At 51.2% G+C, this 16,474-nt stretch overlaps 7 protein-coding genes across 7 annotated transcripts; 4 read left to right on the forward strand and 3 right to left on the reverse strand.

Annotated features, from left to right (window-relative positions):
* Positions 1 to 485: 485 nt before the first annotated feature.
* Positions 486 to 1,397, forward strand: AUEXF2481DRAFT_26025 (uncharacterized protein; the record flags this gene model as incomplete). The annotated part of the gene is made up of 1 exon (XM_013491842.1): positions 486 to 1,397. One exon carries the CDS (start codon positions 486 to 488, stop codon positions 1,395 to 1,397), a length of 912 nt encoding a protein of 303 aa, XP_013347296.1.
* A 499-nt stretch (positions 1,398 to 1,896) lies between these two features.
* On the reverse strand, positions 1,897 to 3,133 carry AUEXF2481DRAFT_85674 (uncharacterized protein; the record flags this gene model as incomplete). The annotated part of the gene is made up of 1 exon (XM_013492164.1): positions 1,897 to 3,133. The coding sequence occupies exon 1, from the start codon at positions 2,917 to 2,919 to the stop codon at positions 1,897 to 1,899; it is 1,023 nt and encodes a 340-aa protein (XP_013347618.1). The 5' UTR covers positions 2,920 to 3,133.
* Positions 3,134 to 3,772: 639 nt separating this feature from the next.
* Positions 3,773 to 5,394, reverse strand: AUEXF2481DRAFT_374405 (uncharacterized protein). The gene is made up of 4 exons (XM_013492216.1): positions 4,985 to 5,394; positions 4,604 to 4,931; positions 4,372 to 4,549; positions 3,773 to 4,316 (listed from the first exon to the last, which is right to left on the reverse strand). The coding sequence occupies exons 1-4, from the start codon at positions 5,061 to 5,063 to the stop codon at positions 3,981 to 3,983; spliced, it is 921 nt and encodes a 306-aa protein (XP_013347670.1). The 5' UTR covers positions 5,064 to 5,394; the 3' UTR covers positions 3,773 to 3,980.
* Positions 5,395 to 8,993: 3,599 nt separating this feature from the next.
* On the forward strand, positions 8,994 to 11,169 carry AUEXF2481DRAFT_45857 (uncharacterized protein; the record flags this gene model as incomplete). The annotated part of the gene is made up of 9 exons (XM_013492081.1): positions 8,994 to 9,267; positions 9,318 to 9,557; positions 9,608 to 9,703; positions 9,756 to 9,831; positions 9,887 to 10,067; positions 10,121 to 10,214; positions 10,267 to 10,441; positions 10,491 to 10,880; positions 10,932 to 11,169. 9 exons carry the CDS (start codon positions 8,994 to 8,996, stop codon positions 11,167 to 11,169), a joined length of 1,764 nt encoding a protein of 587 aa, XP_013347535.1.
* Positions 11,170 to 11,611: 442 nt separating this feature from the next.
* Positions 11,612 to 12,745, forward strand: AUEXF2481DRAFT_1609 (uncharacterized protein; the record flags this gene model as incomplete). Its single annotated transcript, XM_013491691.1, has 2 exons — positions 11,612 to 11,820; positions 11,875 to 12,745. The coding sequence occupies 2 exons, from the start codon at positions 11,612 to 11,614 to the stop codon at positions 12,743 to 12,745; spliced, it is 1,080 nt and encodes a 359-aa protein (XP_013347145.1).
* A 44-nt stretch (positions 12,746 to 12,789) lies between these two features.
* Positions 12,790 to 14,200, reverse strand: AUEXF2481DRAFT_374931 (uncharacterized protein). The gene is made up of 3 exons (XM_013492217.1): positions 14,121 to 14,200; positions 13,837 to 13,976; positions 12,790 to 13,775 (listed from the first exon to the last, which is right to left on the reverse strand). Exons 2-3 carry the CDS (start codon positions 13,969 to 13,971, stop codon positions 12,834 to 12,836), a joined length of 1,077 nt encoding a protein of 358 aa, XP_013347671.1. The 5' UTR covers positions 13,972 to 13,976; positions 14,121 to 14,200; the 3' UTR covers positions 12,790 to 12,833.
* An 828-nt stretch (positions 14,201 to 15,028) lies between these two features.
* AUEXF2481DRAFT_1611 (uncharacterized protein) lies at positions 15,029 to 16,402 on the forward strand (the record flags this gene model as incomplete). The annotated part of the gene is made up of 2 exons (XM_013491692.1): positions 15,029 to 15,406; positions 15,458 to 16,402. The coding sequence occupies 2 exons, from the start codon at positions 15,029 to 15,031 to the stop codon at positions 16,400 to 16,402; spliced, it is 1,323 nt and encodes a 440-aa protein (XP_013347146.1).
* Between the last annotated feature and the right edge of the window lie 72 nt (positions 16,403 to 16,474).

Raw genomic sequence — 16,474 nt, forward strand, 5'->3', positions numbered from 1 at the left:
GGGCAGACGTTTTAGGTGTACAGATCGATCAACACAAACACGTCATTCGTCATCGTGACCCAGATGCCATCACCCCTTCCCTTTTGGACTCTCTCATCGACAAACTTCCACACGAAGGCGATGTTACCACATCATGTCGTCTATCTTGGACACTCTTAACCGGATAGTCATGTCGCCATGTTTGGGCCCATTGAACCCTGAAGGCTGACACAAATCATCCTTTGCCAAGTGGGGCGGGCCCAGTTCCGTCGAGAGTCGCTTCTCCCAATCGAGCTCTATCGCTTGCGCGCGCGTCGGTCGCATTTTCTCTGATTGCAACCTAACTTACCGCCGTTGACGCATCAGTCGCTCTTGATGCGCGACTCTGTACGGCAATTGCGGTGCCGGTGGCTCCGCTTAAGATGAGTAAATAGCGACGTCTCCGCTGCCCGTGGACGGTAAGTTGCTTTTTCTCTGCTTCACATCCACGTACAGGCATCACCATCATGTGGCTCGCTTTGAAGAACTTGTTCAGATATCTGCGTCTCAAGGCGCTGGTTAGCTTTGCTCGACTTACCGTATGGTGGGGCGGTCTTCCCAAGGCCTCGCCAGACTCAATCATCCAGATCCCCTCAAGGACTGGTCGCAGCATCAAGGCACACTACTACAAATCTACTTCATTTACTCCTGGCGTTCCATCACCACTCTTGATCAATTTCCACGGAAGTGGCTTCGTGTTCCCTCTCCACGGCTCCGACGACCTCTTCTGCCGCAAAGTCTCCACGTCAACTCCTTACTCGGTCCTGGATATTCAATACAGTCTTGCTCCCGAGTACCCTTGGCCAGCATGCCACAATGATGCCGAAGACGTCGTAAACTGGGCTCTCGGTCAACCTGACGCCTACGCTACTTCTCAAATCGCCATTTCTGGTTTCAGCGCTGGTGCCAACATGGCTTGTGTGGCTGCCGCATCGACCTTCCCCAAGGACACATTCAACACTCTCCTCGCCTTCTACCCACCTACAGACTTGTCCATGACACCCGAGTCAAAGTCGCCTCCCGAGGACGATGGCAGAGGCAGTGATATGACTGCAAAGATGGCACGCTTGTTCGACGCTTCGTACTTGCGTCTTGATCCCGACAAGGCAGATCCTCGTGTGTCTCCTGCTCTAGGACCTGTCGAGAAGTACCCCGAGAACTCCTTGTTCATCACATGCGGCCGTGACAGCCTCTGTCTGGAGACTGAACGCCTGGCTAAGCGAGTCGAGGAGAAGCATGGAGAGAGCGTCGTGCTCAGACGCATGGAGAAGTGTGGTCACGCATGGGACAAAAGGGCAGCTCCAGGGTCACACCAAGAGGCCAAGCGCATCGAGGCATACGGACTGGCTATTGAGATGTTGATGAGGACAAGGCAGTAAAGGCGAACACATCAGACTAGGGATTCTTATAAAAGGGTAGTAGAGGTTTGTATTCATCTGCACAATTTGCACTTTTGTCATGTTTCTCGTCCTTTGCTCCATGTCGCAAAAACAAGAAAAAGGGACTAATTACAGTGCCTGTCGAACCTGAACGACTGTACAGTGTGCCTCGAGGACAAAAGAAAAGAAAAGAAAAGAAAAGAAAAGAAAAGAAAAGAAAGAGGGGTATCGTGTTTGAAAAGCGCGCCGGCCACATGCAACATGCATCATCAAGTCGTGAAGAAGAAAAACGCCAACGCGAGAAGTCCCAATCAGAAAATCAGAACCAACAACAACAACAAAAAAACAAAAAGTGGCACGAGAGTATGGGCATGAGCGCCGGAGCCATGCATTATGCGCAACGAAAAGCAGAAAGAAAACAGGCAAGTATCCCCGACAAACTGTGTCAGGTGCTGTAAGTGAGCATTGGTTCGACTGTCGACCCGTGATGCTGACAAGCTCAAGGGATGACAGTATCAGAGCCGGACTGACTCTTCAAGGCGCCAATCTGGCTTTCCCAATTGTCAATCTTGTCGACAAAGTCCTGGTTGAGAGACATTCCGGTGCAAGCGTCAACAAGGGCCATGGTATCGTTGTAGCGAGTACGGTCGCCAGGCTTGGAGATATCCTTGTTGCTGTTGTAGAAGTGGTAGAGGGCGCGACGTCTGCCGTAGACATCGGTGGACCAGTAGCCGGGCATGGCAATGTCAGCCTTGGCCTTGATAAGGTCAAGAGGAGCTGCGCGCTGCTTGCGGTAGAAGGTGAGCGCTGAGCGAAGACTCTGGAAGGCCTCCTTGATGGCGTCACGGATCTCCTTCTCCTTGTTGGTGAAGTAGTCGTTACCCTGAACAGCCGGAGTACTTCTAGTACGACGGTGCTGTTGGGTGTTTGGGTTGAGAGCCACCGAGGCATTGGACGACATGAGATCCTTGAGGGCTGCGCACTGAGCATTCAGCTCGTTGAGGCGATGGACAAAGCGAGTCATCTTCAGGTCGACCTGTTCCACGTCGTAGCGCAAGCTCTTAGCTACGCGGTCGGCGTTGTGGGCATACCACTTGGAGATGTCCTCTTCCGAAGCGGGGGTCTGATCGACTGAGTTGACGGAAGACGGGGTAATAGCGGCCGTGACAGGAGCTGTGCGCGTGGACGACATGCTCTTGGAGGCGGGGGAAGCGGTACTGGACAAGCCGATCGAGTTCTTGTTGACAGGAACCATAGCTGTGATCTGCTTGGCGGGAGTGTTGGCAGACATGCCTGAAGTGGTAGTCACAGTCTCGGCATCGCCGTTGGAAGAGATGGAAAGATCCATAATGGCGGCGACAGGGGCGCTGATGGTGGTGGTCGTCGAGGTGCTGTGGTCCTTGATGACAATCTTGGGAACCTTTGGTTGTTCGTACTGGTATCTGACCTCGCTGGGCTTTGGGGGAATGTAGGACCAATCGGAAACTTCGACAGTGGGAGTGTCAGGAGGCGTGGGTGGCATGAAGTCGGGGCTGGACTCGACCGCGCTGTCTACGGGTGTCGCGGACTGGAAGACAGGCGTGGCAGGAACCTTTAGTTCTGGCTCACTGGTGGCGCGTGGTAGACGCGAGTAGGTGTGGCTGCGAAGAGTTGATGAGATGTCACACAAGAAATCCGTGTTGTTCTTGATGGCTTTGCCGTGGTTGTCCAGCACTTCGGCCAGGCGCTTGTGGAATCTTTGTTTGTTTAGTTGATTGTGAGTGCGAGTGCGAGAGTTGATGATCAGATAGACTTACCCGACGTGGAAATCATCGCTATACCCCGGGGTGCTGCTGGCGCGGCGATGTTGTTGTGCTTTCGATGCGCCGAGTCCATCGCTACGACCAGTGCATCGTGAGCGCGACATGACGGCCAGCTACACTTTGAAGTCAATTGTTCAGTCCGGGGTTGACTTGACCGTGCCTTCCGAACTTGCGGAGGATAAACGTTATGTGTCAAGGAAACGGCTATCCGCAACGGCGCAACCTGGCTGTGCGGCAGTGGTGTGTATGTGCAACAACGAGAGCGTTCTGGGGGAAGAGAAACAAAGGCGACGTCAAGCTTGTGGATATTTGCGAGGCTGGAAACTCACGCTTGTAGACGGGGGTCAATCACGTTCTGCCTTGTAGATTGCTCGATTGATTGATTGGATGCGTTTAGCGATTCCGCTGGTGCTGCCTCTTTCACCCATCAGATGGTCCATCACCAAACGCGCCTGGACCCAGCGCTGCCCAACACTCAGACTCACCCGCTTGTCGCTCCCGCTCGGCCACTCCCGAACCATTGTTTGTCTAGTCTCCTTGGAAGTACAGACTATCAAGTAGAGAGGAGGTATCATTTCCATCATGCGCCGTGCCTTTTTCTATATTACAATTCAAAGCATTGCTGGCCGTTTTGCAAAATCCCATAAACATCCACAACATGTACAACCCGCTCCGACTGCCCCCCTGCATTGCGATGCAGCTATTAAAAGAAATCGCTCTCCGCCTCTCCACTCAGACGGTAAATATCGCATAACACTTGCATCATGGCATTTTATACCGTTTAGAGCATCTTGTTGAAAGCAGGAATAAGAGTCTGAGCCAGCCAGAAACTGAAAACGAGCTTGGGACCAGTCATCAGGAGCTTGGGAGTAAGACCCTTGAAGAAGGAAGACAGACCCTCGTGCTTGGCCATGTTTGAGATGATGCGGAAACCAGACTCCTTGGCCTCGAAGTTGCGGTTCTGGATACGGGTCTTGACGACATCGAGGGGGGCAGAGACAACCAGGGAAGCAGAAGCACCGGCGATAGATGCGACAAAGTTCTGGAACCAGGTGGCGCTGTTGTAGTCGGAGAGCTTGTAGAAGTATTCCTTGGCAGCAGCACTACCACCGAAGAGCTGTGACAGGCGGATCAGTAACCAGCAATGCTCGGGGAAAGTCGAGTATACTCACAGCGAAAGAACCGGGAGCGTTACGGGCGGCAGTCCAGCCCCAACCTCTGTAGAGACCGAAACCTTCATCGGCGATAATCTTGAAGAGACCACGGCCACGGAAAGCCTCGGGGTTTGTTTGACGCTTGATCTTGAGGACATCGAGCGGGAGAATGACAATTTCACCAATACCGATCAAACTTGACTCTTGTCAGCCTTGGACTTAGCAAGGTGTGGAAGTGATCTTGTCTTACCTGCCAGCAGTGGCGTGCATGATGGCCTTGCCGTTGCTCTTGCCGAAGGTGTTGTCGAATACACTGCGGTGGTTCTTGTCCAGGTAGTCGCGCATGAAGGGCTGACCACCGTACTTGTAGACGCGCTGCATGACCTTGTAGGCGGCGGCATAGCCGAGACCGGGGAACAGGGAGAAGAAGCGGGTGCCAAAGGGAGCGGTGGCCTTGTCCTTGAAAATGACCGTGTTGAACTGGGCGACATTGGCAATCTTGCCCTGGTTGCTCATGAGACGTTTGGCAATCGTGTCGACGGGGTGGAAGACGGCGAGCTCGGAGATACCGGCGGAACCTGCTTCAGGTCAGCTGCATGTTCATTGTCATCCAGGCTGAGAGTTTGCGCACCAGCACCGAGGACTCTAGCAGTGGTAGACTCCTTCTTGTACTCCTTGGACGGGAGGGTTGGGCTGGGAATGTTGACCATTGTGGCGGCTTGACTGAGTGCAGAGACTCGGTCGAATGAATGGACTGGAAACGAACGAGATCAAACAAGGAGGAGATTTGCGACCGAGAGCAAGGGCAGAGAGAAGGAAAAGGCACGCGATATGGATTATGCTGAGTTGCTCATCCTACCCACCTCCGACCTCGTTGCACTTTTTTGCGCACGGTCACCTCGAACGGCCGTGCCGCTCTATCTCCGCCTCGAGCTGCTTGCTGCCCTTTTCCTTATCCAAACCAATGACTAGTCGCCCGCTTCAAGTCGGCTTATTGCATACCTACCTGCTCTCTCCAGCAGCAGCAACATCACATATCATATGTGCCATCGTCAGTTTCTTGCAGACATGATACATAACGCTACAACTCTCCGCGAGGCGTCAGGTGAGGGAATTCGATATGCACGCGATATTATCGCGAGCGGGCGCGATAGATCTGACACTATGGGGTACATACTCAAAGCTCTGAATGTTGTACGGACACGCAAAATATAATCTCTAGGAGGGTCTTATAAAGAAGCCTCGGACCAAGCAACCGTGAACCACCCGACCGGCAAGTTCTGTTTGCTAGAGCAGTCGAAGAAGCCACCTCAAGTCGGGTCATCTCAACAACCCAGAGCTGTCAATTGACAACAAATGGACGCAGAAATAGATGTCTGAGACAAAAGAGGATTCAAAACATACAGCAGCAGGGATTCCCACGTGGTCACCCACCGTAGTACTAATCTGCCGTTCAACTGCTTATGTATGGCAGAGCGGACGGGATGCCCAGTTTTCAGCTGACTGTGGCCGTATGTGCCAGTCCTCTTAAATTGAATGAATATAATCTCTCAATTCTAGAACAGGAAGCATGAAGCAGACCTGGGTTCGGTCACCTGGGTTCGGTCAATGATCTCTATACCACTATCACGATCATATACGCAATATCGAGTATCTCGCTTCAATCATTGGAAGTCCCCTCCCTCGCGGCTCGTCAGATTCGTCCCGCGGCCGAGTTATCACAACTTGCAGGATGAATTTTCGCTACGCGACTAATACACGACCAAAACGCTAAACTTAGGCGTGTCGGGAAACCCACCGCATGCTGCAGAGACCGTGCTCCCCTAGCCTGATCCACCTGCGTCTAAGGTCCATCGAATATATCGCGAACAGACCTTCCGGGTCCTTCTCGACAACTCATTTGAGTTAGACCAGTGCTAGATCTCGTAAAGACATGTAATATTGCCTCATGGACCGCCACGATGTGGTAGCGAGGGGATAAAGTATCTTGAGCAGAGATAGCTATAAAGACTTTGCGTATTCAGTCCATCCGCTTCTGACATTCTGACACAAAACTCTAGTATCACCTCAAGATGCGCTCTTCTTTCACTGCTGCGGTATTGACTCTGTCGGCTATAGCACAGGCAGATGCTACCACCATCTGGGCAACCAAGACGGTATCCGTTTGTCCTACTCAGGATGTAGTGACCCAGAACGCCGGAACGGACCAGACTGGTGTCGTTGATACTACATACACGATCACCGAAACAGTATACGCACACCCTTCTACCGTCACCGTCACTGAGGATAAGATTACTGTGACCAAGACGGTTTTGGTCGGATCTGAGGTTCCTGGCAGCACTAAGTACACCGAAGCCGTCTCGGAAGCACCCACCCAGAGCATCGGCGCTGCTTCGACAAACGCTCCTTTCAGCAGCGTTAAGTCTGTCCCATATTCGTTCCACAACACCACAGTTGTACCTGGAGTTTACCAGAATGCCACTGGTCCTGTCAGATTCTCAACCTCTACCCTAGCTTCCGTGCGCACTCTCAATGCCACCGTGTCCGAAATTCCTGTGGTCACACCTGTTGCTACCTTCAGCACCAATGGATCCTCGATCTCTACTGTCGCCCCTGTCTTGAGCCGAAATGCTACCATCTCTGGATACTCGACTTCCGCAATTCTGTCCTGCCCTAATGGCAATGCTGGAAACTCCACACTTCACATGACTAGCACTGACAGTGGAGCTGCTCTCTCTGTCGTCTACATCACACCCATTCCAACTACAGTCTATAAAACCACTACAGTCACTTCGACATCGACTATTGCTACCAAGGCGGGCTTCCTGCCAATTGTTGACACAACCGCCACAATCTACCCTGGAGCAAACCCTAGCGACTACCCTGTTGATGTCCCCGGCGGTGGTCTTACCAAGACTATATCCAAGCGTGCCATCGAGGATCCTGCCTCTCCTTGCACCAGCGCAGTGACTATCTTCGCCGTCCAGAGCGGTGCAGCCACCAGCACTCTGCCTCAGCAGACAGTGACGAGTATATCTACCTCCGTGGTAACTGTCCCATACTACGCGGCCTGTGGTGCATCGAACCTCATCAGCAATGATCCTGTCACCGGCATGCAGATTGACAATGTAGGCCCCCTCGCAGTCAAGTTCAGCAACAACGACGTCACTCAATACAACTGGACCAACGCCTACGACTGCTGCGCTGCATGTCAAGAAGACGAAAACTGTGCCTACAGCGCCTTCTCTCCCGATCTCCATGATGCGAATGGTGAGAAGAGCAACGCATGTATCTTGTCTTACTGGGATACCTGCAACGTTGCAAACAACCAACAACTGTGGTACGCTCAAGGAAACAATCAGTACAAGTGGACTGTCAGCAACGGCAACTGTGGTTTCATGAGTCGTTACCGCGCTCCTAGATGCAAGTATGTCTATGCCTATGGAGTTCAGTGCGATATCAACTGTGATGGTTCATACAGCCAGCATTTGACTTGGGACGAGTGGACTGCTGCACCCGCATTGCCTGAATGTCCTTTGGTGCCTCAGGCCTAAAGATGTGCCTATCTGATATGAGGATTGGTAAAAGGTCGTGGATTAATCATGATTTGCCATAGACAATACAGAATCAAAGCATAATGACCTTAACAGGCATCCAGTGCTCCAACCTTTGTAGATTGCTTGTTCGATGGATTCAATGCTTGGAGATCGTGGTGTCTTATGCTTCTTGAACACCTAGAGTGCGCAACTAGCCCTCGTAAGTCGGATCAAGGAAGCCCCTTGACCAGAACGTCGATAAATTTCTCCAAGACCGAGAATCCAGAACATGAGCAAAAGCGTGTAGATAAACACCGCCAGAGAGCTTTATTCCTGCTGCACTTCATTTCTCAAATAGAGACACGCATGACCACATACGATGGCAACGGTTGCCATCACATCGTTCTTCTCCATCACAACCCACCATCACAAGTGGAGTAAAACATGCTCAACAAACCCAACGATCAGGACATACTTTCCAAACACGCGATCGGTTGTAAGAAGCAACGACGCCTGCAAGGGTAGCATCCCAAGAACGTCGGAAGTGGGGGTGGAGGGCAAGACAGGTAATATGGCCATGAGATGGTGCAATAGCACGCCAAAGGGGTCTTTTTGCAGCTCTTTGCGCTTGGCCAACTTGGTCCTTCCTCCCCGTGTGCGAAACACTATCACATTTACAGCTGTCTTAAGGCACAATACTTGCTTAACATGTAATGTTGTCATCGAGATACTTCATGTTAATGACTCCCTGAGCTGGACTCATTGAAACAAGATGTGATTGTGCCTTTATACAGCTTGTCGTTGCCCTGCTTTGATTATTGGGGATAGAGGGGGTGACAGTATTTTGCACACGGGGAGGTTTAAACACCATATCGAATCAAAAGGATGCGCACCTGAGGAACAACGTGGCCAGGTGGGCTCTAGATAAAGCGCAATGGTATCTCCACAATGGTGCAATCCTCAACCCCTTAGCTTGATGTCGCAATTGGGTGCAATTGCTGTGATGCCTATCATGTATATAACAGAGTATCGCAGTTTCTTGAAATCAGTCCATATTCAACAGCGATTCTTTCTAGCGAATCACCCTCTTCTGGATTGACTGCGATGGCTTTTTTCAGCCGCTTTGGCAATAAGCAGACAGAAGTGGATTCTGCAACATCGTCGAGCAATGATGCCGTTTCGTCGCATGAGATTGTGTCGACTTCGGGCGACTTGAAATTCGTGGTTGAACAGGGCGGCAATGGTTCTCAGCCGTCGTATCAGGAGGTCTCTGGAGCACCTGTCGAGTCAAAGTCTTCTCTTGGATATGCCGTCGGACCTGTGACGATCGTCTTGATCAACATCAGCAAGATGATAGGAACGGGTGTCTATTCAACACGTAAGTCCTCTCAATAAACACGTCAACCACACCGGCCGATAATGATGCAGCGGCGACCATATTGAAGGGTACTGGCTCGATCGGAACCAGTCTGATCTTCTGGGCCTTGGGTCTCCTTACGTCAGGCACCTCCCTCGCAGTATACCTCGAATACGCATCGTTTTTCCCGAACCGATCCGGATCAGAAGTTGTATACTTGGAGCAAGCTTTCCCTCGACCAAAATACTTCTTCCCCATTGCCTTTGCCGTCCAGACAGTGATTCTGTCGTTCAGTAGTGGCAATGCGATCGGTATGCAGCATGCATGGAACAATGTTGACTTCGCTAAGCATGAAATTTAGTCATGGCTCAGTACCTGTTTAAGATAGGAGATCACACACCTTCTGCATGGGAACAGAAGGGTGTTGCTATCGCTTGCTATACCTTGGTCACCTTGTGTAAGTTCCGGACATTGACCTGACCACCGAACACGGTCTAACAGCTTGTTAGTGTTGATCTTCCACACCAAGACCTCGTATCGCATATCGAACGCTATTGGAATCATCAAAGTTTTGACACTGATCTTGTAAGTCAGCCGGATAACCCTCAGATACTTCAGCCACTGACGACCCCCTCCATAGCATTGCTGTTACCGGCCTTGTTGTTCTAGGTGGACACACAAGAGTCCAAGATCCAACGGCCAACTTCCGAAACGCTTTTGAGGGCAAGGCGAGTGGTTATGGTCTGACAAACAGCCTGGTGAAGATCATCTTCTCGTATGCGGGATATGAGAACGCATTCAACATCGTCAATGAGATCCAGGTAGGTCGTCAGGCATCGACGTCTTCAAGCATAACTGACTCTTGCCCCCACAGAACCCTGTCAAGACCATTAAAAGGAACGCATCGTACTCTCTGATCGTCGTCACCATACTCTACCTCCTCGCAAACATTGCCTATTTCGCTGCTGGTAAAATCGATGCGATCTGTGACAGAGGGTCTCGTGCTGACATCGAATCAAGTGCCCAAGCTAGAAATCATGGAATCTGGAACGACTGTCGCAAGTCTGTTCTTCACCCATGTTTTTGGCCACGCCAAAGGTGTCAAAGCCTTCAACCTGCTCATCGCGTTGAGTGCATTCGGTAATCTCATTGCGGTGCAAATTGGCCAATCCAGATTGATAAGAGAATGCGGAAGGTGAGTAACTTGACCGGATCAGTGCATAACATGACTGATATTCTTGCAGACAAGGAGTTCTACCATGGCCACGATTCTGGGCCTCGACGAGACCATTCGGTACACCAATCGGGCCCTATGCCGTCAAATGGGCAGTCACCATAATTATGATTCTGGCACCACCTGCGGGTGATGCTTTCGCCTTCATAACAGACCTGCAGATCTACCCAGCCTCTGCATTTGCATTCGCAATGGCGATAGGATTGTACATTGTGCGTTATCGTCGCAAGAAGTTGGGTGTTCCGAGAAGCGAGTTTCGCGCGTGGGATGCTGCTGTCATCTTCACGATCCTGCAGAACCTCTACTTGCTCATTATGCCTTGGTACCCACCAGATGGAGGCGCCACAGGCGGAGATGTCAGCTTCTGGTATGCGAGCTACTGTGTCGCTGGTATTGGAATGTAAGTTATCAACTCCTGGAAGATCCCCGGACAAGATGCTAACTGGCCTAGTCTTCTGCTCTGTGGTGTTTATTACTACTCATGGTTGTACGTGCTGCCAAAACTGGGCAAGTATCAAGTCAAGCAAGAAGTGATTGTCCTCGAAGATGGATCGAGCACCAATTCGCTTGTCAGAGTGCCATTGGGTGAATTGGAAAAGTGGAGCCAAGATCATGATGCGGCAGGCAGAGTGGTTGTGACGGGAATCCGGGTCGAAGCAAAGAACGAGGGTCGCTCTGAACAAGTATAAACGTGTAAAGCAGTGTAGACAAAGCAGTGTAGATCAAGCCTGTTGGTTGCGATGTCAAGATGTCGAAAGCGAATCAAGCGCCAAACGTCCTCCCCGTGTGCGAAATACTGTCACACTTGAGCTGTCTCAAAGCACAATACTTTCTTAACTTACAACGATGTCATCGAGATCGTTCGTGTTGACGACTCTCTGCGCTGAGTTCACCGACACGAGATATCACTGTGCCTTTATAGAGCTCGTCGTTGCCTGGTTTGATCATCAGAAAGAGAGGGCTGTGACAGTAATTCGCCCAAGGGGAGGGTGTGACGAGGAAAGTGTTGTGCAACTCGTCATGGGGAAGGAGCACTCCACCAAATCCCAAGGCTTGGCGGTGTATACCTTGCCGTTTCGTCAGCTGTTTCCAGCGTGCATCAAGCACAACGCAGCAACATCGATACACATCATGTCGGACGAAGAAATTGTCGCAGGCGCCCCTGGAGCCACATCACTCGACGTACGAGGAAGCGAACTAAAGCCCAAATACCGATCATGGCGCAAGAAGTATCGCAAGATGAAGACGCACTTCGACGACGTGATGAAGGAGAGTAACAGCTTGTTTGTCGAAGAGCAGAAGCTTGAAGTCTTGTCCAAGAGACTGCAGGAGCAGAACGAGTAGGTCGCCGTACTCCCAGCATTCTTCAGACGGGTGATTGACTTTAGCTGTAGCCAACTGCTCGACCTCCTTCTCGACCTCAACACATCCCTATCGATCCCAGAAGAATTGCGATTCGACCTTTCGCCGGCGCCTAAGACGCAACAGCCACAGGATGAACGCGACATTACCTTCGAAATGGCAAATAACATCATAGCCAATGCCCATCGCGCCTTCCACAACCACGAGGTTCCACACCAAGACTTTGTACGCATTAGACAGGACATAGAGTCGTTACTGGCCCGCAAGGACGCAAAGAGTCTGGTAGAAATGGAAGCTCAGATCCCGCATCCACGATATCACCACCCGGTCTCGGGCCCCGTCGCCGAAGCAGATCCCGCCTTCTTGTCCTCGTCGCATGAAGACGCCTATCTCGCTCGTCTCGACAACAAGCTAGAGCCCGCGGCTCTCAGCGAACCTCGCATACTCTCACCACAACCCCTCTCCAAACTCACCCAGCGCGAACTGGATCGCGAGGTTGAATTAAGGAACCCTCTATCTGTTCACAATTGGCTCAAGAAACATGGTACAATCTCCGACATGGATGCCGCTTCAGAAGGCGGTGCCGCCAATGCTCAGACACCTGCCACAGCCAACAAGCGTCGCAACCTTGCCAAGCAGATTGGTGACAAAGCTCTCGAGCGTGCTAGGGAAAAGGAGGGAAGTCCAGGCAGTACTGTAGATAATGAAGAGGAGGGCACTGCTGCTGCTGCTGCTGCTGCTGATGATACACCGGGCAAGCCAAAGAAAGCCAGGGAGGACGACCAAACTTATAGGCCAAAGGGCGGTCGTAGCAAGAGCAAACGAAAGAGAGAGGAGGGCGAGAACACTCCAGCTAGAGGCAAGAAACAGAGGACGAGTCTCAACATCCCTTCAGATGCATGAACAATGCATTGTCATGGCCTTTACAGAGCATTTGCTTCACTTAGCTCGTGAGAGATCCATCTATCATTACAATTGAACTCTGCTGTTTTTACTTCCACTCGGCGCTCCATGTCTTCTGATCGCGTCTGAAAGGTACGACTTCGATACTACCGTCGGCGTTCTTCAGTAAGCTCTGCACCTTGACACCATCCTTTCTCAACACCACTTTCTCGCCCTTCTTGTCTTCAGCTCCATAGAACTTTCTGCCATTCAAGCCGAGGAAGCCCTTGAGCTTTTCCTCAGTGACATCATCGGCCTTGATAACACCGCGTTCAATACCCTGCTCCAGAGCAGAGAGCACGTATCCGACTGCATGAGGCTGGGTGAAAACACCTGCTGCAACCTTGTCACCACGCTTGTTGATGGCTGGGTGAGGAGCACTGTCAGTACCGAGGAAGAATTTCTGGTTGCCCGATACAACAGTCTTGAGCAGAGCCTCGCGATCCTTGGGAGTCTTGGCCACGGGCTTGCAGAACGAGTGCGGGTCGCCGGCCCAGTCATCAACAATCAAGAACAGATGGTGAGCAGTAATGGTAGCTGAGACTGTAGGACCGCAAGACTTGACTGCCTCAATAGCAGCCGCGGAAGTACAGTGCTCCAGGATGATTCTCAGCTTGGGGAAACGCTCGTGCAAGCCCTTGAGGGTGGGAAGGAATGCCTCTTCCGCATTCAAGATGGTAATGTCGTTATCCTTGGAACCAGGCACTTCACCGTGCAGGTTCAAGACCATGTTCTGGCGCTCCATCTCCTCAAAAACAGGATAGAAGGGCTCGTAGCTGACAACACCAGCGCTGCTGTTTGTGGTTACGCCAGCAGGGTAGGACTTGATGCCCGTGATACCTGCAGCCACAGCCTCCTTGACTACTTCAGGCGTGATGTCGGGGTGCAGGTACAAAGACATGAGAAAGTTGACGTTTGGTTCAATTGCTTCGAGTCTCTTCTTGTAGTCCAAAGCATGCTGAACGGTTGTGATTGGAGGCACGAGGTTGGGCTTAAAGAACAAATGCACTTAGAATCTTGTTTCATCTTCTAATGTCCAATTGATTACTTACCATGACGAAGACGGTGTTGACACCTCCTTGTCTGATGGTTGGTGTGACAAGCTCCATCATAGGTCCATCGCGGAGGTGAACATGGAAATCAGCAGGAGCTGGAATTTCCAGACCGTCAAACTGCTGGAGAGACATGATATCTGATGGTAAAAACAATGATAAGCAGGAGATCAATGATGAGAATAGTGCTCTTCAGAAGGCCACAATCCGGTCAACACGGAGCGTCACCCCGTGTTCTATAGAAGACCGGCAACCACCCAACGTAGCTTGACAAATAGACTTACCGATTCTGCTGTTTGATTCCTGTCTGACGACTTGAACTGACAGACTTGAAGATGACCAAATTACGACAAGCTGAATGGAGTCGCTGGCCGAACAAGGTTTAGCTTTTTCCAATGTGCCAAGCCTTAGATGTCATTGGAGCGAACATCCAACATGCACAATCTTGACTCCCTTAACCTCATCAAGTCATACCTCGGTCTTCGAGAATGCTCTCCCATGGACCAAAATGAGCGCATAGCTCGCTCCAATGCTCATTGTGAAAGACAAGGCATACTCTCGTAGTGACACGGTGCTGTGCGATACATAAGAGCTTGCTGTGGCTATCGCTGTGTAACGTCGCTCGCGATCTGTCAAGATGCAAGTATGTCGGAAGCCGCCCACTGCGCTGCTATTCGACGTGACCAATAACTTTAGCCTGCAGCAGCATGGAATAGCAAATTACCAGCTCTATCCATGGACGAACTATTCTCGAACCCTTCTAATTCATTCTTCAGCATGCTTTTGACCCGTCACAAACAGCTGTCTGCAGATTTTGTTGGCTGCTTGTCACGCATGTATGCATAAGCCCGTGTGACAGTCCAATGATGAGACTTCATGATCAAACACAAATCAAAGAGATAGCTCCATACATCTGATCGAATGCAGTGTACAAACATGCTGAATATGATGGAACCTGTTTTAAGCCTTTGATGGTTGGCAATGTGGCTTCGCTGGCAGACGAAAGATGTTGGCTCGCTTGTCCTTTCGAGAACCAATCCTTTCTCATTCTTCTTGTTCAGCTCTTCTCAATTCGTATCAACGCCACATATGTGCTACGGTCTGCTCATGGTCCCCGACCCAAGGTCTTATCATTGAGATTCTTACATATATTCATCTCCCTGCAGTTTCAGGCCTCCGCTTGATATCGACAATGCCAGGCCTGCACATGTCGACCTATGCTACACCAGGCCCGTTGGCTTGGTCTGCCCCACGGTACCCAGCAGTAGTGACTCCACAGCAGATGATGGCTCCAGGTTTCAAGTTCTTCATCGAGCGAGACAACGGCTCTTTGATTCCTCTTCTGCCTGTTGATGAGCTTCCAGACGAAGTTCGCTTGGTCGGAGTGCCTCTGAGTCTGACTGATTCGCAAGCACGAGCACAAGGCATGGTATACCTTGGGCATCAACCATCTACCAGAGACAAGTTCATCTTTGCCGGAACCATCAAGGACTCCGTGGCACCTAGCTCAATTACGATGAAGTATACGCCTCAGCTGGATACGGCTCTTTACAACACCAACGTACCTCAGGTCAGTCATCCTCTCTAGTACTATACGACTAAGCTGACATCAAAGTCATAGCAGGTCCATGTGCAGCCTGTCACTATACCTACTCCTGTATCGGTTCAGTCTTCCAGGCCACCCATTCCACCCAAGTCGAAGCCTCTCTACAACGAACGCCCACTTCCTCCTTCTGGTATTGAGCCTGATCAGAGAAAGAAGGTCTACTGTACCTACTGGATCCAGAACCAAGGACAGTGTGCTTATATGCAGCAAGGTTGTATGTACAGACATGAGATGCCCGAAGATAAGAAGACACTCAACTCTATTGGCTTGAAGTCGGTTCCTCTTTGGTGGCGTCAACAGCAAGCACGCAACAAGAAGCAGAAGGCCGTCCGCGTGCCACCCTCGCACTCTACCGATGCTCAGCTCGTCAGACAGGCTGTACAGGACTCTCGTTCGAATCCTGTCTTACAGAAGACTCTCGTGGTTTCGGATGCGCCTACCGACCTCGCTCCTGTGTCTACCTCGCCCATAGACTCATCTTCTCCTGGTGGTGTCAGGTTGGGTGCGGCCAAGACACCAGTGCGTGGTCCCTCGTCTCTCCCTTTCCGAAAGCAGACTCTAGAATCGCCCATCGAAGAGAATCTCATCGAATTTGACGTCCTTCTTCCATCGTCATCTTCGGACAACTCTTTACTGTCTCAACTGGATGTCGAAGCACTTACTAGCCAGCGATCGAAGGCAGAAGCGATGAGTAGACGCTCGAAGGTCGTTATCAACGACAGTTTGCTTTTATCCTCGGGCGGTAGTACCGTCAATCGTCAGATAAATAGTGGTCGCCATCGACGTGACTCTGCGGATAGGGAGGCAGGTATTGTGACGCCTCCTGGACAGTGCAACAACGCGGTGAACGGAAGGTCTGAGAAGGGCAGAGAGAGAGTGGGACATCGCAATGGCGTGTCGAGGAGAGGCAGAGTCAAGATTGCGCCGATCACAGAGGGTTACCGCCAAGGCCACAGATGAGATTGATCTGCAGTCAGACGGTGAGGCTTGAAAGTCGTCTCCTTGTTGCTGGATCCCTTGATTGGACGCACG

This window comes from Aureobasidium subglaciale, assembly GCF_000721755.1.
Source record: "Aureobasidium subglaciale EXF-2481 unplaced genomic scaffold scaffold_2, whole genome shotgun sequence".
NCBI classification, from domain to species: Eukaryota; Fungi; Ascomycota; class Dothideomycetes; order Dothideales; family Saccotheciaceae; genus Aureobasidium; species Aureobasidium subglaciale.